This window comes from Schistocerca serialis, unplaced genomic scaffold, assembly GCF_023864345.2.
Source record: "Schistocerca serialis cubense isolate TAMUIC-IGC-003099 unplaced genomic scaffold, iqSchSeri2.2 HiC_scaffold_1407, whole genome shotgun sequence".
NCBI classification, from domain to species: domain Eukaryota; kingdom Metazoa; phylum Arthropoda; class Insecta; order Orthoptera; family Acrididae; genus Schistocerca; species Schistocerca serialis.
In genome coordinates, this window is record NW_026047633.1 from 1,578,709 (window position 1) to 1,603,336 (window position 24,628).

General features: G+C 44.9%; 1 protein-coding gene across 4 annotated transcripts in view; it reads left to right on the plus strand.

Moving 5' to 3' along the window:
- The window catches only part of LOC126442782 (speckle-type POZ protein-like), a 76,887-nt gene that overhangs the window by 27,314 nt on the left and 24,945 nt on the right, over positions 1-24,628 (plus strand). For 3 of the 4 annotated variants that reach the window (XM_050090813.1, XM_050090816.1, XM_050090814.1), the window contains exon 2: positions 23,793-24,366. In XM_050090813.1, the coding sequence (XP_049946770.1) occupies positions 23,804-24,366 (563 nt within the window). In that variant the 5' untranslated portion in view covers positions 23,793-23,803. Of the gene's footprint in view, positions 1-21,776; positions 24,367-24,628 lie in introns of those variants that run through there. The other variant, XM_050090815.1, reaches the window with a different exon arrangement.

Sequence of the window (24,628 nt, forward strand, 5' to 3'; positions counted from 1 at the left end):
TGACTTGACTCGACCGAAATATTTCACAGGACTAAAGAAAACGATGGCGTCAACTCGTGACAGTTTTTGTGTAGTGGTCCACAGTGCGTACCTTACTGTAGTTAGTTTCTTATTGTGCTTAGTTTGAAGCGTCAGAAATTAAACTTGGTATTTGAACCTAAAGTAAGTGCAGCTAGCGGGGATGACGTCATACAGCGGTATTCTGCGCGGTTATATTGTAAGAATTCGTACCTGTAACTACGAGATTTCGAGGGATTTTTTCCTTGCTCTTTGTTCAATACAAAGCCACAAAATGTCACCAGTGCTCCGGTAGTATATAACCGAATACGGCGACCGGTCAGTCTCTTCTGCATCAACGAATCAGAGCGCAGACAACAGCAACTTACTGGGAACTGTTGAAAGTGACCAGCCCAAATATATAAGGGTTACTGCAAAAAACAGCCGCCACAGAATAAGTTCCGGCCAGCGTACTCGGCGCAGCACAAGGGAACAGACAGGAAAAATTTAGGTTCCTCTTCCGCCCACGAATGGCGCGTGGGTGGCGTGATCCTCGGTAAGGCGTCTTTATTGGCCGCAGTTTCTCGATTTTTCTCGTCATCGTCGTCGTCATTTCGCTGCAAGCCTGGAAGCTTAGAGGAGACGCGGTGGCACGGCGGAACAGCGGTTTGTGGGCAGGAATCGGGCGTCCGCGCAGTGCAGATAACTGCGGGTCGCCTGTCCAGGGTCAGCGGGTGACGTCACGCGGCTATGCTGGTGGAGACCGGCTGCTGCGAGCACACGGGTGTGAGGGGGGGCAGCAGCGAGACTGACGTCACGGCGCAGCGAAGAACGGCTTCGGTGAACAAAGTACCCACCACGACATTCCGCAAAGTCGTCTCAGGTTTGGATCTGTAGGTGGTTACTTAGTTTCACTACATGCCCCATCACGATATTAATTCTGTGGTGCTTATGTTTAGATTTGATTGATACACGAGAAGTGTGTTGGAAAAGAGCACTGTAACGTATTACGGTTATGCACATGACGATATACAGTTACATTCATGACGGTGCATTTTGTGTGCTTCATATCGTTTGAAAGCGATGTTTCACGCTGAGCCGGAAAACATTGGCGCGTAAAAAATGTGTACGCCACAGGAAGTTTTCAGGCAGAAGTACGTTTCCTTCAGCTTGGCCGATCTGCTCGGCGGTGGAGATGACCCGAAGTTACGGGGGCGACGCAAACACCGAGAGAAGGTAATCAGCGACTCGGCCTGGAATCGAACCTGGGACGCTAACCACGGACTGCGGACACTGCTGCACTGACCGTGAACACGACTGGGTCTGGGATACGCTGTGTAGGGCTCACCACCTCTCTTTCCTGCTAGTAGTCAGTGTTTCGAAATTCTTCCGTTCGTTACCGCCTCAACAACGTCGCGTTTTGTCTCTGGAGTGGAGGGGGGGGGGCGCCAAGGGGGGGGGGATGTGAAGATGTTCTACAAAACAAAAATCTACTCGCATTTTGACCTAGAACATGCGAATTTCTTCTCAGATGGGTCTCTGATAAGAGCCGTGCTGTCCGTTCAACGGAAAGAAAGATTGTGTTTTGCGGCATGGAATATCCGCTGACAAACTTCGGGGTCACGTTATTATGTTTACACTTGTTAATAAATGAAATGGCCACGCTAGTACTCGCAATTATATAGGAAAATTATATTACAAATCGCCTACTTTCAAAAAGAAATTCATAGCTCAGATCCTCAATAACAGAATTGTGGTTGTGGAATTGCATACAAAGAGAGATTAATTAAACGAGAAAGCTTATTTGTTGTATCTTGAAATATTGATGCACTATTCGAAGTCTTCCGATTATCAAATAGATGATTTTTGGGCACAGGCCACTGATGTCATTGCCAAACAGAAAGAAGAAACACGCTGCAAGGCATGCGAAAAAACTGTCAAATTTGTCCAAGGGTGTTATCAGAGGTAACCAAGAAGGATGTTCCAATAATACAGGTTTCACACCCACGTTCTGTGAACGTGTTATTAATAAAACTTCTATAATGTTTTCAACAGCTAATACGCAGTTACTGTCCAAAGCGCTGAAATTCAATATCGCACCTGCGATTAAAGAACCACACGTGGTAGACAATTTCATAGTAGGCCTTAAATTAGGTTTGGAGTGTACCAAAACGCCAAAGAATGTTCAAACGCGGTTTGGCTAATCCTGTAAAATCTTAGAAAATGATCTGTCGCTCAATCAATGCATTACGTTATAGAACCGTGAAAAGTATTAATCGTAAACTGGAGAATAATAGCGCCCTAATTACGAAAGCCGATAACGGGAACTCGTTAATTATAGCTTCCAAAGCGGAATACATAGATAAAACAGCCATTTTTTCGATCAAAATGGCATTACTTCCATCGAATCAGATCCTACTCAAGCGTTACATAAAGAGATAAGAACAGGTTTGCAGAACACTAATAAATTAATAGGAGTGTTTCTAAAGAAATGACTCCTGAATATGAACCCGAAGCCTCCCAGACTAACGAGACAATTCAAAGTTCACAAAAACTTCCATCCGATACGTCCTATCGTGGACAGTGCAAACAGTACGTACCATAAGCTGGCTGTCTGTTTACATTACAAAATTAAGGACAACTTCGCTTTCCAGAAAGTTTACTTTCAGAAATTCTGTCGAATGGTAAATAAACTGAATAATGTAATCTGCCATGCCACATCCGAGCTGGCTCCCTTTGAGGTTTCCAGCCTCGGTACCAACGTACCTGTAGATCGGACTTATACTTCCATAAGAAATTGTCAGATATTGAAATTGATGTGCTCATGAACCTCCCGCGCCTTGTTTTGAAATACAATTACTTTTCTTTTAATGACAAAATATACTCACAACTGTACGGGTTAGCATAGGGTAGCCCTCTAGCAGGGATTCTTTCCGATATATTCATGGATACGATAGAATCTCAATTTTTTGTTAGTAATATGTAGATCGCGGAGAAAATAAAGTTGTATGCCGAGATACATGGATGATATTCTCTTGGTAATTGACTCATCCCAAGAAGACATAGATCAGATACTTGTACTGTTCAACGATCTCCACGAGAAAATTTTTACTCTTGAAAACGAGTCATCCAGTATGACGTTGTAGATCTTAAGTTATCTATAGTCCATGATCACATAGAATGTGACATCATCTCCAGGAAGCATACGTTTTCTGAGAATGTCATACCTGCCGACTCTGCACACCCGCTGGCGCATAAAGTGGCACTTTCTCGTTCTAGTATACATAGAGCGATATCCATTCCCCTATCCGCAGAAGCCTTCGAACACGAACTGGCAACCCTTGAAACAACAGCGCGAAATAACGGTTACGAGCTTGAAATGAAGAGACAGCTCTAAGACAGGAAAGTAAATAGTAATGGAACTAAAAGTTGCACATTAGGTATCATGCCAGAAGTTAGTCCCTTCATGGGTAAACTTTCATATTAAATAGGGCGTCTTCTAAAGAACCCAGGGTTCCAGACAATTTTGCCTACTAATAGTAGGCTGCAGAAGAACCTGATTGACACTTTAAAAAAGCCTAAATTGTCATTATCCGGAGTTTACAAGATTGCATGTGACAATTGTCCGAAATTTTACATCGGCCAAACAGGAAGAGCCTTAATAACGAGATGTAAGGAAGGAGCCTATCCCTACTTAAATTGCGGATGGCAAGCGTGGTTCGACATTCGCCGAACACTTGGTGCAAACGGCTCACGCAGTCAACCCTCCGAATAATACTCAGCTCTTGCATTGCGAAGTTCACGTACTACATGACAAAAAATAACCTTCTTAACGACCAGCTGCAGGTGCGAAGCAAAAACTTTTTTGAAGGTGTTCAACCTGTGATGTTACAAAATAGAAGTGATGTTGTTATTCAATGGAAAGTTGGAAATTGAGATTTAACTTACTGTTTTATCAATCACAATTGGCGTAATAATCATGGATTGACCATTGTCATAAAATATTGCATTATGAGATGTGAATAGTTTTTACTTGCAGTTTCGCGTGGCTTGAAGCAGTCACAACTAGCGTGCTATTGATTAAGAAATTGCGTTATCGTCTTTCTAATTACTTCATGATCGTAGATACGATCATACCCGGTTGTGAAGTTATTGTTATGACAAAACAATTTCCTAAGGGACCAGAAAGTTCTTAAGGGCGCAAAAACAACTGTAACATCACACAAAAGGGAAATTCAATATTAAAGCTGATGCAAGAAGACGATAAAACAGTTTTCTTTTTATCAATGTAACACGCACATTGGACTGCTGATCTTGGTGTCTGTAATATTAGCAAAATGCATAATTAAAATGAAAATAATACTGAGGAGATAATAGAAATGAGCACTGCTAAATGATTCAGTATTACCAGAACAAATATTTATTATAACTAAAACATATATCGTACCTTAAGCTTAATACAACAATGACGGTTGATTTTTATGTCCATATCATGTCCATTGAGCGCTCTTTTATATAGCCATTGTCCTTTTGAGTCACCCGTGCGTCGTCACGATAAGTTTTAACAGTTCTTCTTACACTTCACTCAAACTTAGACATAACACGTTTATATACATTTAGTAAAAATTAGATCAGACTACCACAAATCTGCGTCCGTCTTACTCGAGAAAAACAGTAAAAGTCTTTTGCGCTCAAGGCTTCATTTGTTCTCCAGCGATCAAATAGTGAAGGATCGCATATCTATCCGTACTTTTCTGTTTATATTGCCGCCCAAAGACGACGAATTACATTATTTAGAAAATTCCACCGTCGCCATGCGACGCCTCATTATACATTAATCATTATTTATAAACAAGTATTTGCCTTCTGGCTGAAAGTGTTAACTACACGTATTTGCTGTTTTAATGAAGTAAAAAAATAGCGAATATCACAAACCGTTATTCCATCCGCCATAATCGTAGGGAGTAATCAACATGTTTTAGCACTCCCGTTTCGCCCAATAGCTGGGATCATCCGGTATTTCAAACACGTAGTTATCCCCAAGCGGTCAAGTTCGATGTTTAGCTCAAATATGCTAGGTTGGCTTAAAATAGTAAACGCATTGGTCCCTTCACTTTTGACGTCCAACAAATTATTACAAATGTTAAGACAGTCGCTTTGTCTGTGCTCCTTACTGGACAACGTGTACGTCAATTTCGTTAGCCGCACCTAGTTGTTCATATAATTTTAAGTTCAGGAGTACTCGTTGGTACGAGTGTTAACAGACTGTCGCGCATGCGCTCTCGAGGCTGTGGACAGTACCAGTACAACGTCCGTTGCTGCCGTACAGCGGTCGCGGAGTGGGGCCGTGGCTGTTTCCCGGGTAAGTTATTACAATGTGGCGACGTATTTCTCTATTATAGTTCTTAGTTTCTGACGTTGCCCTGTATGGACAAATCGTAGTTCCTTTTATTCTGAAGAAGGTTGGGTTGTCCCAACTGAAACCTAGGTAAATCTACGTAAACATTGCAACTGAGGCTGTTGTTAATTTCAAATTAATATTTATACAGCTTCTGACAGGGCCGCGAAATGTTGAAAATGTTATAATAACGTCATCTCCTGTTCATTACTGCTGATACATAAGCAGCTTATTTTCTGGAGTTGGGCTTTAAGAGCGTCGTTGGTGGCTGCTCCACGCGCCGTGCAGGGCGGCGTGAGGCGCACACAGATTGTCCCTGCAGCTGAGAGCAGCGCCGTGCCGTATTCGCGGTGCGCACTAAAGGCTGCCGACACAGACTGCCGCATATCGGCGGCCATATTTGTCTGCACGGCATGCAGCCCGTCTTGTTCTCTGGAGTGCGTTAGCTTTTTCACAAAAACGTGATACCTGGTTTTGGTAGTTACATTCGGACATCAGTTTGAAGAGGTACGGGCACAGACAAATTTCGAAATCACCGATACCGGCTGTGTTTTACACATAAGGACGACGTCGTTTTGAGATCTCGTGATACTAGAAGACAGGAATGTGCAGTTACCTGCTGAGCTCGGAATAGAAATGAAAGAAAACTACAGGTTCCCCTAGAAGCGTCCTTTCGTGCAAGAAATACAACTGCGTCTTTGCAAAACAAAACGTAAGCTAATCCTACCGCTTATGAAGAAGAGAGCATACTTTTAAAGTGGGCCAAGCCATAGCTCCAGTCTCGTATTTACGCCGTGACAACAGTATTGTGGGAAATCGTAACCCATTAGTCTCCGTCAATGCACGATAATTCCAATTGCATATTCCAGTGTACTCAACGAGATTCTAAATCGAAATACAGTGATACGTAGTTCTGAAATAAATTCAACTCCATGTTTGCAGTGTACGTGTTAATTCCATCTCCGGATCACACTTCAGCGCCCTTGAGAGATGCAGACACACTCTTCTCACGATTACAGCTGTGGTAAACATTACCAAATGGTTTCGCGTTTTACGAACCCGGATTGACGTGAGCTGTGGAAGTTTGTGCGGCATTCGGGTTAGAGTTCAGAACCGGCCCAAATTTTCGTGTTTCGCAAACAGCGGCCGTGTGTCCGGCTTCGCGAAATTTGAATACATTACCCAATAAATGTAAAACTGTTTCCCATCTACACGAACCTACCGTTATATATAGGGATATGTTTGTCAAGCCCTAACAACTTGTATATCGGAAAAAAAATCAGAATAAATGGCGATTTCGTAAGTTTTTCGTTACTGTCAGATGTTACGCTTGCACATGTTCTGTATAAAGGAGATAACCTAAAGTGAATCGTTACCACTGCCTGGTTGCTTGTACTGTTGTAAAACTTGCTGATACTTTAGTTTTGTGAAGCACGATGGATGAAGCTTGCGTATCTACACATGTTGAAATTTGTGCCGTAAGGCGTGGGCGGATACCTCAGCTGGCAATAGTGAAGCTTCCACGTTGGCAACCTCATGTGGGGCGTAAACGTCGCAACAGCCAGAATACGCGGGTGTGGTTGACGCGTCGCTGATAGGCGCGGAGGCAAATACTCCGGCTGAAAGGCTGAAACACTGAGGAGACACACAGCCACTGCGAGAGAGAGAGAGAGAGAGAGAGAGAGAGAGCGGTCTGCCACCGGGGAGCGGCCAGCCCAGGCTCCAGAGGCCGGGACTTCCCCGGGCAGCTGGCGCAGTGCGGCCACACCTGCGGAAAAAAAGTACCTGTTGCTGTGTGGGAGAGGAGTGTGCGGCAGCGAGGCTGACGTGGCGACGGAGCGCAGAATGGCCTTCCTGCCCCAAGTACCCTCCGCCACACACCGTAAAGTGGCCGGAGGTAGCTGTTCTTTTTATTTTTGGATCGCACTCCAGCTCAGGACTCATTTTGTACTGCTAGATGTAGAATGTCGTATCAGAATCAAAGTTCATCGACGAAGTATGTTCGTCATAAACGATAGTGAAATTTAGATATAGCTCTGTCATTGCTTAAAAGAGCTATTTTTGTTTCAATTAAATCTTAAGGTAGCTTTAGTAGCTTGCTAACTGTTGACTTTGCTTTAAAGTGACTTCACATTTTTTTCAGTAATTACAAAAATGGTTCAAATGGCTCTGAGCACTATGGGTCTTAACTTCTGAGGTCGTCAGTCCCCTAGAACTTAGAACTACTTAAACCTAACTAACCTAGGGACATCACGCACATCCATGCCTGAGGCGGGATTCGAACCTGCGACCGTAGTGGTGGCGCGGTTCCAGGCTGTAGCGCCTATAACCGCTTGGCAACCAGGGCCGGCTATTTCCTATTGTACTTCGACGAAACGTGAATAATTCATAGTCATACCAACAGTGTTTGTCGGTATTTTGCGTGATACTTTAAAGTCCTCCAGGAATTATGTTGAATGACGAGCTGCGTTAGCGTAATGGTGAAGGTGCTTGGCTGCTAAGCAAAAGGTTCTGAGTTCAAACCTTGTGCGGTGTTTAATGTTTTCTTTATTTAAAAACAATATCGAAGTGTCTTCATGAATTTCATTCGTTGAATGTAATTATCTGAAATTTCTAGTGGCAACTAAAATCGACCATATGGAAAGTATACGCTATGGACTTTTACCTCTGCAAACTCTTCAAAATTTCGTGCAATGGTTTACTACACTTAATGCTGCACAATAACTGCGTTGAACATCGAAACAAAATTAAGTCATTTATGGGGGGGAAAGTATCAGATGTGTTAAAATCAAATTTTTGGGCCAGATAGTTTATGTGAAATCGAATAAGTTTGTCGAAGCAGTGGGAACACCATGTGTCTGCACAGGCGAGCAGTGCAGTGATGACAAAATCGCGCACAGCGCGGAATGCGGGCAGCACGTCTCTGTAGCAGCCTTGGTGGCTTTACTTCGTGAACTGCGCGCTCCCCCCTAAACGTAAGTTTGCGAACTATACTGTACTATGGCGCTGCTTCTCTTGGTGCGTGCAACTGGCAAAGCACCAATCTTCCGCGTCTGGGCGGGCATGCGCGAGCCGCCAAGATAAAAGAATTGAACTACACCACAAATCGACACAATGAGGTTCTTGGTAAGCTATTGAGCTCTCTGGTCGCCAATTACTTGTTTAATGAGACACACTCTTTCAGAATTCTTTCAGAGTAGCTGTTCCAAAAATGAATGCTAAAATTATAGTGTGTTTTGGCAAGAAGTACACTTAAACCGGTCAACAAGAGAAATGTGACTGTTACTCACAAATAGTGATGCTTCATCGAATGAGAAAAGATTAACAATTCACACAAAAATAAACCGCCAATGCTGTTGGAATTGTGATTGAATCCCATAACCCATCGTATTTTTAACACTGAGCGACTGGAATGGAAACTTAACAAAGAATTTTATTCCTTTCCTTCATCTGAGGAGTATTAAAATAATGACGAGCGTAGCCGTCGGGCAATACGAGACGCACACGCCGTATACTGGTTACTGACTTACGGCTTGCAAACGGACAAAATGCGATTCGCGAATAAAACGGTTGTTGCTGAGAAAAGTAAACAGTTGATAGGCAACACAACACATTGCTCAGTGAGCTGAGAATAATGCGCGCGACAGGAATACGGTAGCTGGCCGTGTGTGCCTTGCGAGAGGAAGAGATCACGTCGTTCGAAAGACATCGCCATGTAATTAGATCTGCCTTCATTGGCAATACAGTTCAACAAGTTAAATACATCAAATCACCACAGACTTTAACGATACTCGTACTTTCGAAAACATACCGACCACTACTTCATTTGTGTAGCCTGTTGTATAATTAGTTTATTAATGCTGATTGTGTGTGCGTGTGTGTGTGTGTGAGTATTGTCGTAATGCATGCGATCTAATGCGTAGGATTTGTGTCTAAGAATGTAGTCGCTGTCATGTTGACGCCAGCTACACTCAGCTGTGTAATGTCCCTGAGCTGTCGAAGTCATTCCTAAAGCTGAAGACAGCGTCGCGTTTTATTTCGAGGCTCGTCTAAATGCGCTCGGACCTGCAGCCACAGAACATCGCGTATCCAGTGACATACGTACTGTTCTGTGAAGTGAGTAAGCTTTATTTTGCAGTTGTTGCCGGTAGTAATACCTTGAATTCAGTATAAAGTGCGGCAAAGTAGAGACCAGTATTACAATTAAATAGCCGCCCAGAACAAGATTGTAACAGACAAAACTAATTTCCTTTTTCAGGAAGAAGGAAACATTCTGTTGCACACAGGTTTATACTGCGAAAGACAAAGTTACAATGAAACAAGTGTACTGACCTCGTTATTTGACTAACAAGCACTTGTAAGGGTCACATGTAGATTAAAAAAAGTACTTGAGAAATAATCTTGCTCTACATACCTCATCTGGTGACTTTGCCACTATTAACACCCCTTCTTTGATACTTCTGTACACTGCTGGCCATTAAAATTGCTACACCACGAAGATGACGTGCTACAGACGCGAAATTTAACAGACAGGAAGAAGATGCTGTAATATGCAAATTATAAGCTTTCCAGAGCATTCACACAAGGTTGGTGCCGATGGCGACACCTACAACGTGCTGACATGAGGAAAGTTTCCAACCGATTTCTCACACACAAACAGCAGTTGACCGGCGTTGCCTGGCGAAACGTTGTTGTGATGCCTCATGTAAGGAGGAGAAATGCGTAACATCACGTTTCCGACTTTGATAAAGGTCGGATTGTAGCCTATCGCGATTGCGGTTTATCGTATCGCGACATTGTTGCTCGCGTTGGTAGAGATCCAATGACTGTTAGCAGAAAATGGAATCGGTGGGTTCAGGAGGGTAATACAGAACGCCGTGCTGGCTCCAAACGGCCTCGTATCACTAGCAGTCGAGATGACAGGCATCTTATCCGCACGGCTGTAACGGGTCGTGCAGCCACGTCTCGATCCCTCAGTCAACAGATGGGGACGTCTGCAAGACAACGACCACCTGCACGAACAGTACGACGTTTGCAGCAGCATGGATTATCAGCTCGGAGATCGTGGCTGCGGTTACCTTTGACGCTGCATCCACAGAGAGGAGCGCCTGCGATGGTGTACTCAACGACGAACCTGGGTGCACGAATGGCAAAACGTCATTTTTCGGATGAATCCAGGTTCTGTTTCGGCATCACGATGGTCGCATCCATGTTTGCCGACATCGCGGTGAACGCACATTGGAAGCGTGTATTGGTCATCGCCGTACTGTCGTATCACCCGGCGTGATGGTATGGGGTGCCATTTGTTACACGTCTCGGTCACCTCGTGTTCGCATTGACGGCACCTTGAATAGTGGACGTTACATTTCAGATGTGTTATGACCAGTGGCTCTACCCTTCATTCGATCCACGCGAAACCCTACATTTCAGCAGGATACTGCACGACCCCATGTTACAGGTCCTGTACGGGCCTTTCTGGATACAGAAAATGTTCACTGCTGCCCTGGCCAGCACATTCTCCAGATATCTCACCAACTGAAAACGTCTGGTCATTGGTGGCCGAGCAACTGGCCTGTTACAATACGCCAGTCACTACTCTCGATGAACTGTGGTATCGTGTTGAAGCTGCATGGGCAGTTGTACCTGTACACACCATCCAAGCTCTGTTTGACTCAATGCCCAGGCGTATCAAGGCCCTTATTACGGCCACAGGCGGTTGTTCTGGGTACTGATTCCTCAGGAAAACATAAGCACATGTCAGTTCTAGTATAATATATTTGTCCAATGAATACCCGTTTATCATCTGCATTTCTTCTTTGTGTAGGAATTTTAATGGCCAGTAGTGTATTGTTTTCCAGCAGCCGTGAGTCGTTTACACTTCACGTAACGCCACCCACTGACACGTTGTTTACACAGTTTGCCTCTGTTCGTGTGTTCCTGACAGTGATCTTTGTAATTCCTCGATGTTGAACTTTCTGCTGTTACATCGTGCCAGCCGCAGGTGCTCGTATTTCGTTTCTTGTCAAACTGCAACATGGCTGCTAGGAAATGTCACTAGAACACGAAAAGAAAATACTTCCGGAGTTCGCTCCCACATCTGGCTATTACATCACATGTTGACATCAAGTTCAAAACAAGAAATGGGTCCGCAATTCTTTATCACCTTCAGACCGATGGAAATATGTTTGCCAAACTACAACATGGCGGACGATGCAAAGCACATGAATCGGCAGACACGCTACAGTTCCATACTCAAGAGACCAGACCTCTACAGTCATGTTGTATAGAGGTGACCGGTTTTTGAGCACTGACCGTAATAAGTGTACCGGTACTTGCTGTGTCCGCCATCTTGCGTATTGATACACCCTCGTTCTGTGCAACGCAAACTTGGTAATCTGGCGCCAACAAAAGAATTGGTAGACAGTTCCAGTATCCCTACCTTGCGCCAGTTACTGTTAATAACCTTTTTCCATGCAAAACCCAACTTCTGTAAAAATGAGGGTTGCAACCTTGTTCTGGGCGACTATTCTATGTGCTCAGTTTAATCTCAGAACGAACGATTGTGCTCGTTGTTTTGGTGATACCACAAGGCAGGGACATGCGGCTTTGACTTTTATACAGGTCATGTAGGTAGGATAGATTCAGCTTGCTATTAAGTGGCAGAACAGAAACGAGAGAGAATTACGGGTTCCCTCAGAAATGCTTTTTTACGAAACAGATGTTATTGTACGTTAAGAAGTCGAACTATGACAGTGTTGACGATGAAATAGGTAACAGTTTGGAGTACGTGCTGACTGAGTAAAATACCCTCGTATTTCTGGTCCATCCGTGCCCCAGAATGCAGCCGATGTAATACTGCAATAATTATCAATGGAGGGGGAACCCTGTCGGTTTCGGATAGTATCAAAGCGGGCTTTGGTGCCAACTAAAATACTGATCTCGACAAGATTTCTCTTGATATTGTCTTTTCACTCCTGTTGCGCTCGCGAATGGCGCGTGGGTAGGGTGATCCTCGGTAAGGCGTCTGTGTTGGCCGCAGTTTCTCGATTGTTCTCGTCGTCGTCATTTCGCTGCAAGCCTGGAAGCTTTGAGGAGACGCGCTGGCGCTGCGGAACAGCGGTTTGTGGGCGAGAAGCGGGCGTCCGCGCAGTGCAGACAACTGCGGGTCGCCAGTCCAGGGTCAGCGGGTGACGTCACGCGGCGAGGTTGGTGGAAACCGGCTGCTGCGAGCACAGCAGGGGGGGGGGGGGGAGGGGGAGAGCAGCGATACTGACGTCACGGCGCAGCGAAGAACGGCCTCGGTGAACAAAGTACCCACCACCACATTCCGCAAAGTCGTCTCAGGTGTGGATCTGTAGGTGGTTACTTAGTTTCACTACATGCCCCATCACGATATTAATTTTGTGGTGCTTTAGGTTTAGATTTGATTGATACACGACAAGTGTGTTGGAAAAGAGCACTGTAACGTATTACGGTTATGCGCATGAGGGTATACAGTTACATTCATGGCGATGCATTTTGTGTGGTTCATATCGTTTGAAAGCAATGTTTGACCCTGAGTCGGAAAACATTGGGGGCGTAAAAAATGTGTAGACCACAGGAAGTTTTCAGGCAGAAAAACGTTTCCTTCAGCCTGTTAAAATGATACAGAAGTTGACACGTTGGCGTAATTAATTGGACAACAGTAATTGTATAAATTTTGCGTTCCGGTATAGATATCGTAAAAGTTGATTGCCGATTGGCGCGGACACACACACATACACATTAGAGTGGTCCTACAAGGGTTTAGTTTTTACCGACTGAGCTGCGGAGCCATGGAAACGGACTGAGGTGGCGGTGTAGGCCGGGAGATTTGCACCCGGGGTTGCTCGGCCGGTAGGAGAAAGCCGTCCCGTTTCACGCGACTCGGCCGATCTGCTCGGCGGTGGAGATGAGCTGAAGTTATGGGGGCGGCGCAAACACCCAGACTCCGAGATAAGGAATTAGCGACTCTGTCGGGAATCGAACCTGGGACGCTAACCACAGACTGCGGACACTGCTACACCGACCGCGAACAAGAGTCGCTGTAGGATGTGCTGTGTGGGACGCTCCTGGCCTCTTCCCTGCTAGACGGGGTCAGGTCAGATAAGGTGAGGAACTCGAAGTCTCCAGGGGGTGCGGACCTTACACTGTACGCGTCGTCTACGAAGGCAGTGCCCCAAATTTCAAACCGGAAGGGGGTGAAAAGGGGAATGAAGGATATTCTGAAAACAGGAATCTGCTTTCTTAGTCAGAAAAAAATAGAAAAATACATATTTCTGTTTTGCTGAAAATGCAGCCCCGAAGGGAATCAGGTTGTTGTTGTTGTGGTCTTCAGTCCTGAGACTGGTTTGATGCAGCTCTCGATGCTACCCTATCCTGTGCAAGCTTCATCTCCCAGTACTTACTGCAACCCACATCCTTCTGAATCTGCTTAGTGTATTCATCTCTTGGTCTCCCTCTACCATTTTTACCCTCCACACTGCCCTCCAGTACTAAATTGGTGATCCCTTGATGCCTCAGAACATGTCCTACCAACCGATCCCTTCTTCTAGTCAAGTTGTGCCACAAACTCCTCTTCTCCCCAATTCTATTCAATACCTCCTCATTAGTTATGTGATCTACCCATCTAATCTTCAGCATTCTTCTGTAGTACCACATTTCGAAAGTTTCTATTCTCTTCTTGTCTATTTACCGCCCACGTTTCACTTCCATACGTGGCTACACCCCATACAAATACTTTCAGAAACGACTTCCTGACACTTAAATCTATACTCGATGTTAACAAATTTCTCTTCTTCAGTAACGCTTTCCTTGCTATTGCTAGTCTACATTTTATATCCTCTCTACTTCGTCCATCATCAGGTATTCTGCTCCCAAATAGCAAAACTCCTTTACTACTTTAAGTATCTCATTTCCGAATCTAATTCCCTCAGCATCACCCGACTTAATTCGATTGTATTCCGTTATCCTCCTTCCGCTTCTGTTGATGTTCAACTTACATTCTCCTCTCCAGACACTGTCCATTCCGTTAAACTGCTCTTCCAAGTCCTTTGCTGTCTCTGACAGAATTACAGTGTCATCGGCGAACCTCACAGTTTTTATTTCTTCTCCATGGATATTAATGCCTACGCCGAACTTTTCTTTTGTTTCCTTTACTGCTTGGTCAATATACAGATAGAATAGCATCAGGGAGAGGCTACAACCTGTCTCACTCCCTTCCCAACTACTGCTTCCCTTTCATGACCCTCGACTCTTACAACTGCCATCTGCTTTCTATACAAATTGTAAATAGCCTTTCGCTCCCCGTATTTTACTCATGCCACCTTCAGAATTTGAAAGAGTATTCCACTCAACATTGTCAAAAGCTTTCTCTAAATCTACAAATGCTAGAAACGTAGGTTTGCCTTTCCTTAATCTTTGTTCTAAGATTAGTCAGAGGGTCAGTATTGCCTCACGTATTCCAACATTTCTACGGAATCCAAACTGATCTTCCCCGAGGTCGGTTCTACCAGTGTTTCCATTCGTCTGTAAATAATTCTCGTTAGTATTTTGCAGCTGTGACTTATTAAACTGATAGTTCGGTAATTTTCACATCTGTCAACTCCTGCTTTCTTTGGGATTGGAATTATTATATTCTTCTTGAAGTGTGAGGGAATTTCGCCTGTTTCATACATCTTGCTCACCAGATGGTAGAGTTTTGTCCGGAATGGCTCTCCCAAGGCTGTCATTAGTTCTAATGGAATGTTGTCTACTCCCAGGGCCTTGTTTTACAGTGCTCTGTCAAACTCTTCACGCAGTATCATATCCCCCATTTCAGCTTCATCTACATCCTCTTCCATTTCCATAATATTTTCCTCCAGAACATCGCCCCTGTATAGACCCTCTATATACTCCTTCCATCTTTCTGCTTTCCCTTCTTTGCTTAGAACTGGTTTTCCATCTGAGCTCTTGATATTCATACAAGTGGCTCTTTTCTCCAAAGCTCTCTTTAATTTTCCTGTTGGCAGTATCTATCTTACCCTAGTGAGATAAGCCTCTACATCCTTAAATTTGTCCTCTAGGCATCCCTGCTTAACCATTTTGCGCTTCCTGTCGATCTCATTTTTGAGACGTTTGTATTCCTTTTTGCCTGCTTCATTTACTGCATTTTTATATTTTCTCCTTTCATCAATCAAATTCAGTATCTCTTCTGTTACCCACGGATTTCTACTAGACCTCGTCTTTTTACCTACTTGATCCTCTGCTGCCTTCACTACTTCATCCCTCAGAGCTACCCATTCTTCTTCTACTGTATTTATTTCCCCCATTCTTGTCAATTGTTCCCTTATGCTCTCCCTGAAACTCTGTACAACCTCTGGTTCTTTCAGTTTATCCAGGTCCCATCTCCTTAAATTCCCACCCTTTTGCAGTTTCTTCAGTTTTAATCTACAGTTCATAACCAATAGATTGAGATCAGAGTCCACATGTGCCCCTGGAAATGTCTTACAATTTGAAGCCTGGTTCCTAAATCTCTGTCTTACCATTATATAATCTTTCAGAAACCTTTTAGTATCTCCAGGGTTCTTCCATGTATACAGCGTTCTTTCATGATTCCTGAACCAAGTGTTAGCTATGTTTAAGTTATGCTCTGTGCAAAATTCTACCAGACGGATTCCTCTTTAATTTCTTACCCCCAATCCATATTCACCCGCTATGTTTCCTTCTCTCTCTTTTCCTACTCTCGAATTCCAGTCACCCATGACTATTAAATTTTCGTCTCCCTGCACTAGCTGAATAATTTCTTTTGATCTCATCATACAATTGATCAATTTCGTCATCATGTGCAGAGCTAGTAGGCATGGACTTCGTGTCTATCTTGGCCACAATAATGCGTCCACTATGCTGTTTGTAGTATTCTACAAACACTCCTTTTTTTATTCATTATTAAACCTACTCCTGCATTACCCCTATTTGATTTTGTATTCATAACCCAGTATTCACCTGACCAAAAGTCTTGTTCCTCCTGCCACCAAACTTCACGGATTCCCACTATATCTTTAACCTATCCATTTCCCTTTTTAAATGTTCTAACCTACCTGCCCGATTAAGGGATCTGACATTCTACGCTCCGATCCGTAGAAGAACGCCAGTTTTCTTTCTCCTGATAACGCCGTCCTCTCGAGTCGTTCCCTCCCGGAGATCCGAATGGGGTGCTATTGTACCTCCGGAATATTTTACCCAAGAGGACGCCATCATTTACCCATACAGTATAGCTGCATGCCCTCGGGACAAATTACAGCTGTTGTTTCCCTTGCTTTCAGCCGTTCACAGTACCACAACAACATGGCCGTTTTGGTTAGCGTCATAAGGCCAGATCAGTCAATCATCCAGACTGTTGCCCCTGCAACTACTGAAAAGGCTGCTGCCCCTCTTCAGGAACCACACGTTTGTCTGGCCTCTCAACAGATACCCCTCCATTGTGGTTGCACCTACGGTACGGCTATCTGTATCGCTGAGGCACGCAAGCCTCCCCACCAACGGCAAGGTCAATGGTTCATGGGGGAGGGGGGGGGGGAGAACTCGGGATAGAGACTAGATATAGCTAGGTGTTTTAGATACAAGTTATGTGTCAAATGGGGCCACGCATTGCTACTAATGGCCGTAACTGTGAACGTCATTTGGTGGTTAAAGTGATTTTTTTAAAATGAAATCCTAATATTGGAGTTAGGATTAGAAACATTTAACGTGGAAAATGATAAATTATTGGTCATGGCAATGTTCAGTGCAGGTCGAACAAGCAAATAAGTCTTCAGATCTAGCATGGATTAACTCTGAATATAGGAGGGATACAGCAGAACACAATGTTAGATACAAACCAGAAGAGGTGTCCTGAGGGAAGACAGGCGAGGGACTCGCTCAGCGACTTGCAAACCAGTGATCTCAGGTTTATTTATACATGTTCTGTCTCCCAAACGTCCAAATCACATTTATACTTGATGATACATTTATTATTTCCAATAAACACATTAACTGAAACATAAAGGCCAAGTCTCTTCTCGGTTTTCAATATCCATCGTCACTAATTGGAATTTCCATGAAACAAAACACAACTTGAGAATGATCTATAATTATCTTTAATACCTTCATTATAGGCAATGATACATGATTCTTTATGCGCCTTCCAGTTTGTATCTAACATTGAATTTTGCTGCATCTTTCGTATTGTGAATTAATCCATACTAGAACGAAAAACATGATTATTTTATCTTCATTGAACCTAGCCACGACCTTGAATTATGTGCCATTTCATTCCTCAGACCCTGCAAAACACTTAAATAACCAAAACACGATGAAATAATTATTTTCCAAACTACTTTTTATTTGAAACTTCCTGGCAGATTAAAACTGTGTGCCCGACCGAGACTCAAACTCGGGACCTTTGCCTTTCGCGGGCAAGTACTCTACCAACTGAGCTACCGAAGCACGACTCACGCCCGGTACTCACAGCTTTACTTCTGCCTACTTTTTATTTAGTCAGAAATCTGTGGTAATGAAACGAAAGAAAATTCCAGACAATTAGATCTTATGGACCTGTACTTCTGGTTGTAGTTTCAATTGATGCTATAGATGAATCCATCAGTCGTCCCTTAGGTAAAAATTTATATCTCCGAAAGTACTGAAGTTATTCACTGGAAATCAGCTGTGCCAGCGTGAGAACCAAAATTCTGCTCTCCTCCCAGCTCCGTGGTAAGCTCCGCTTTCGATGTAAGATGACAATTCGTAATAATAGCTACATTGAAAACCCAGAGTGTGGTTGAAAAAGTGTTGATATAGCTGACATGGCCAGTTTCATCTGGTTGTTTCATTCAACTGATAAAACTGACAGAGTGAGTAAACAGTTGACCAGCCACTCACGTCTTGCTGCAGCAGTGACCTACCGTCATCCGTGTACTGCTTGCCGTAGAGTGCATCCTTCGTTGGACCAAACAGACGGAAGTCGGAAGGTGCGAGATGCGGGTTGTTCAGCTCTGAGTGATCCACCGGTCACCCTGAATGAGAGCACGTTCCCACATCGCAGGAGTCACAGCCGTCTGCAGCTGACCGACACGCGGAGGTCGGCCAGATATGCACAGCCTTGCTGCGACGATGGCGCTGCTAGGCCAGGCGTTGATCACCAGTAAGCCCTTCTGACGATGACAGACACCTCGCACTACGACTCGCGGTGCTTCTGTTCACTGCCAAATCGCCTCAGACATTCTGCAAGCGGGTATGAACATCTCCGATGCTCTGGTTTTCATCCGAAAGAAACTCGGTGACCGCTCTCAGCTTGGGTCGCACCTCCTTTACGGACGCCATTTTGGAGGCTACATACGGTGCTGCCAACTGATGGAATTCCATGAAGCTGAAGCTGTAGGGGCTGAAGCGGGAATATTCCACGATGTCTCACAAATTTCTCATTTTTCCAACAGAAATTGGCCGAGAAAAATGTGTAGCGTTGCAGATCGAATGCCCCGTAGGTTTATAATTATCTCAGTTGGACGATGATTGTGCTTATGTATTGTAATCTGCGTCCTTGAACTTGATGTGGCTAGATTCTTCACAATGCCTGTCTTCGTCTCAGCATCTGGTAGCAAGAAATGCGTGTGTTTGAGACTAGCTCCTCCTTAGATTTCTCCGTGAGGTCACTGGAAATTTGTTTAATATCGTTCTCGGCCGTTCTTATTGCTATCTGAGCTGCACAGTGAAGTCGCTACCACAGCCAGGACAGACACACAGCCAAACCAGTTACAGAAGTACTGGCCTGCACGTCAACTGGTTCCGAAAATGACGAAGAGATTAAGGAAATGCATTTTGAGAGAAAAGAAATTGGTCAGATCGTTAAGCGAGATGAAAACTTGTGATGTGGCACTCGAAATCGATAGTCGGAATACGAAGTGGAAGAAAAGTTTGGGGAGAAAAGAACTGAAGTAAGGGAATGAAAGGGGAAGCTGTCTGGCAGAATTTTGCACAGAGCATAATTTAACCACTAACAGTTGGTTTGAATGATGAAAGACAATTGTGTACATGTCAGGAGTCAGAATGCATCTCACTATTTGAGACATACTATATAGTCCTAATATTTACTATTACTTAACAAATAAAAGTGTGCTCGGATGGAACCCTGCTTCAGCTGGAAATTTATTTCCTGAACCAGAGATTACGAGTTGCAATTTTCATTTCAATCAACGACGTGGAAAGAAGTCCCCCTCTTAAGAAAAATGAAGAAAGACATTGTTATCTAACAAACTATACAGAGTACGATATATTGTCTTAGAAATATTGGATCATGGTTGGCTGTCTATTCAGAAAATACTGTCTGAAAAACTAGTTTCGTCGATTATTTGCCTATTTCTGGACCAGTTGGTTGATAAAGACCAGATGCCATCAGACACGTGGAATCACAGTGGAAGGCCCCATCACATCAAAAACGCCTCTGAGGGGTGGAAGAAAGTGATACACTAATATCAAAAGCTGTCAAATGTTTTCTCATTAATAAAAACCTTCGAGAGGGCGTCGAGTGCTTTCGCTGATTAATTTCTAATTTGGATGGAAAAAGAATAAAGAAGTCTGCAATTCATACTAATGAGACGACTGTAAAGATTCCAAATTGATGGCAACGTGAAATCGTTTCTGACTTGTGTGACCCACACACGGAAATTACACTGTAGAAGAAAACATCGCCACCACTGGAAGTTATACGAGGGCAGTTCAATAAGTAATGCAACACATTTTTTATCTCGGCCAATTTTGGTTGAAAGAACCGGAAATTTTCCCGCTCGTCTCGTATAGTTCCATTGACTTCCGACAAGTGGCAGCGCTGTATGGAGCTGTTAAAATGGCGTCTGTAACGGATGTGCGTTGCAAACAACGGGCAGTGATCGAGTTTCTTTTGGCGGAAAACCAGGGCATCTCAGATATTCATAGGCGCTTGCAGAATGTCTACGGTGATCTGGCAGTGGACAAAAGCACGGTGAGTCGTTGGGCAAAGCGTGTGTCATCATCGCCGCAAGGTCAAGCAAGACTGTCTGATCTCCCGCGTGGGGGCCGGCCGTGCACAGCTGTGACTCGTGCAATGGCGGAGCGTGCGAACACACTCGTTCGAGATGATCGACGGATCACCATCAAACAACTCAGTGCTCAACTTGACATCTCTGTTGGTAGTGCTGTCACAATTGTTCACCAGTTAGGATATTCAAAGGTTTGTTCCCGCTGGGTCCCTCGTTGTCTAACCGAACACCATAAAGAGCAAAGGAGAACCATCTGTGCGGAATTGCTTGCTCGTCATGTGGCTGAGGGTGACAATTTCTTGTCAAAGATTGTTACAGGCGATGAAACACGGGTTCATCACTTCGAACCTGAAACAAAACGGCAATCAATGGAGTGACGCCACACCCACTCCCCTACCAAGAAAAAGTTTAAAGCCATACCCTCAGCCGGTAAAGTCATGGTTACAGTCTTCTGGGACGCTGAAGGGGTTATTCTGTTCGATGTCCTTCCCCATGGTCAAACGATCAACTCTGAAGTCTATTGTGCTACTCTTCGGAAATTGAAGAAACGACTTCAGCGTGTTCGTAGGCACAAAAATCTGAACGAACTTCTTCTTCATGACAACGAAAGACCTCACACAAGTCTTTGCACCCGAGAGGAGCTCACAAAACTTCAGTGGACTGTTCTTCCTCATGCACCCTACAGCCCCGATGGCGCACCGTCGGATTTCCGTATGTTTGGCCCAATGAAGGACGCAATCCGTGGGAGGCACTACGCGGATAAAGAAGAAGTTATTGATGCAGTACGACGTTGGCTCCGACATCGACCAGTGGAATGGTACCGTGCAGGCATACAGGCCCTCATTTCAAGGTGGCGTAAGGCCGTAGTATTGATTGGAGATTACGTTGAAAAATAGTGTTGTTTAGCTAAAAGATTGGGGAATAACCTGGTGTATTTCAATGCTGAATAAAACAACCCCTGTTTCAGAAAAAAAGTGTGTTGCATTACTTATTGAACTGCCCTCGCACAAATATTGAAAAGTAGTTTAATGCACGTCGTACTCATTGGAAAGCTTGTAAACAACTTTAATGATGGACGAAATGAGACCACTTCCTCATGGATTTCCTGGGAAACGACACACAGACAGCTAAATACCTGTTGCAATTTGTGGAACATCCGGTAATGAAGACCGGTAGGGCTACCTTAAAGGTCATGCCTCTCCTAGGGCACCACCACGACACTCCTATTGAGACTCCATGAAGAAAAACCAGTGTGGGCGGACAGCAAACAGAAAACCGGTGCAGAAGACACAAATGACAAGCAGCCACATCCACTGATTCACCCTCTGTCTGAAGACCTGCTGCGGACCACTGCACGGTGTGTGGTCGAACCACTGTCCTCCCGAATGTGAGCCCAGAGTGTCTCACCGCCGCGCCCTGCATATCCAGTCCACTACTTGCATTTCACGCACGTTTCTCTGCCGGTTACATGGCGCAGACTCGCACGAAGATTGTGTCTCCAAAATATGCTGAAGGTGATCGGGACCATGGCTCTCTGTCTACTAATAATTCAGACACGATCCCGCTCAGTATCTTGGCAAATTTGTGATTACCTAGAAAACCGTTTGAGTGAAAGAATCTGCGAAAGCTCAGTGTAAACTACAGTCGCATTGAGTGTGTCACAATAAAGTAGAATACTACACCACTGATCTCGGGATACATTAAAGATTTACCACTTCGTTTATTGACATGCAGCACCACTTGGATGTAGGAAAATACGGTAACAATACCTGTAAACAACAGTGAAAAGTCGTTCACTGTGCGATTACAACGCCAGTGTCAAAAGTTTTGAGCCTATAACATTGAGTGCATATAAAACGACAAAGCAATATAAAACGGAAAAAAAGTGCACAATTAACTAACGAGGGATGAGAAAGGAAGACTCGGGTTGGTCGGGTGGCTTCCAGAAGCCTGCAGTGTACGTGTTGGCCTGCGACCCTGCGCTGACCTCCGGCGCTACGCTCTGTACAGCACTGCCTCGGCGTCTCCATCCACGTCGAGCTGGCGTGACAGAAGCCTTGGGACGAATTCTCAGGCGCTCTCCTGGCACTGTAACGGCCCGGCAGACGTCTTACGCTGGTGGAATGGAGGTGCTAAGTCGGCACGTTTCGAAAAAAGTGGATGCCGTTCTCGCGAAACCCACTTGTCTGAATTTAGGAAACCAGTTTACACTGTAGGGTGTGGAACTATTTCACTGAGTCCATCGTTTGCCCCCTCATACGACCAGCAGAGTCAAAAGTGTTGTCGGAGCTGTGATGGAGCTTACTTTGGTTTAGCCATGACGTATCTGTCATCTAATAAGTGTCTGAACGTTCTGTGGTGCAAAGATGCTATACAAACACGTCCACGGCAAAAGGAGATATAAATATATATTTCTGCGAAAGTTCCACAACACACGTCCTGGAAGTGGAGGCACCGAGTTTAATTCCTAAACTGCTCAACCTGGAAATACCTGGGTACACCATAGCTTGCAACATTCGGATAAAATGGCGACATGATGTATTATTGTATTATGCAGCATTGTTTACGACGGAGGTGGGCGCTGAATCTTTTTCTTAAGAAAGAAGACACAGATATCAATGTGTTAAAAGGAGAGTTAAACTTACTAATGAATTTAGACTCTTACAGTGGTTCAGAACGGTTCAAATGGCTCTGAGCACTATAGGACTTAACATCGGAGGTCATCAGTCTAATAGAACCTAGAACTACTTAAACCTAACTAATCTAAGGACGTCACACACATCCATACCCGAGGCAGGATTCGAACCTGCGACCGTAGCAGGCGCGCGGTTCCAGATTGAAGCGCCTAGAACCACTCGGTCGAGCCGGCCAGTAAAGTTTAATCGTGCCTAACCTGAGACATTCACCGAGGAAACCGATTTCTGCATTACATGTACATTGCTTCTGATGAGGTGTTACGGATCTGTGGAACCTGAGATAAGGAGGAAGAAAATTTTTCTCAGAGGTGCCACGAGCTTGGATTTAAATATAAGTCCTGTAACTTTAGGGCTGAAAGAAGTTTGTTGCTTTGCCAATTTTTTTGCTATGACATAAATAAACCATCTTTTGACTGAGAACGATAACATTTTTAGAAGGTGAAAGCAGTCTATCGTAGCACTGCGCTGGTAGTTACAAACCTTAGGTGATCACGAAGCAGTACGGACCCTTGTCATTTGAAGGAAACTGGTGACGTTGCAATCGATTTAGGGTGTACAACACTTTAACAGCTGTTGTTTCATACAGGTATGCATGCGCCTCGTACAAGTGTTGAGGGTGCAGTGTGAGGGCTGCTCAGTGGCACTGTGTTTCAGGACCACCCACCATGTCGGCAGTTACGGAGGTTCAGAACAACACAACAGAGGCCCTGGCCGCCCTGCTAGACGGGGGTGAAGACTCCCTGGTGATGTTGGTGGCGGGCGAGACGAGGGTGGCGGCTCACAGGGCCGTGTTGGCAGCTGCGAGCCCAGTGTTCGAAGCGATGCTCGCGCACGACATGCTGGAGGCCAGCTGCGGCCAGGTGAGCATCGACGACGTGGAGGGCCCGGTGCTGAGGCTCCTGGTGGCCTACACGTATACCCTGCAGGCCCCCCAGCTGCCCGACACGGCCGCCCAGCTGCTCCCGGCGGCCGACAAGTACGGCTTGTCGGGCCTGAAGGCTGCCTGCGAGCGGCAGCTGATCTCGCAGTTGGCCGTCGAGACCGCAGCGGCGACGGCCGTCAGGGCAGTGAGGCACTCGTGCCCGGACGCCACCAGGGCTGCCGTCGCCTTCATAAACAACCACCCGCAGGTGATGGCCACGCAGGGCTGGGCGGACGCTGTGCTCGAGTGTCCACAAGAAGTCAACGAAGTCATCCGTCAACTCCGTGAGCCACCAGCAGAAGCCAGGTAAGCACGATCCCTTTAGGCAGCGCTAGTGTGAATTTGACGTCGTCCTTGCTTTGTTCGTCATGGGTTTCTTTGCTGCCTAAGTTGCATAGAACCTTAACGTCATCTACTTACTGATCGTCAGTCACGATGCTAAGTCTCTCGCTGTTTTCACTTCTACTGCTTCTTATCAATTTCGCCTTTCTTTGATTTACTCTGATTCCATATTCTGTACTCATTACACTGTTCATTCCATTCAGCAAACCCTGTAATTCTTCTTCAC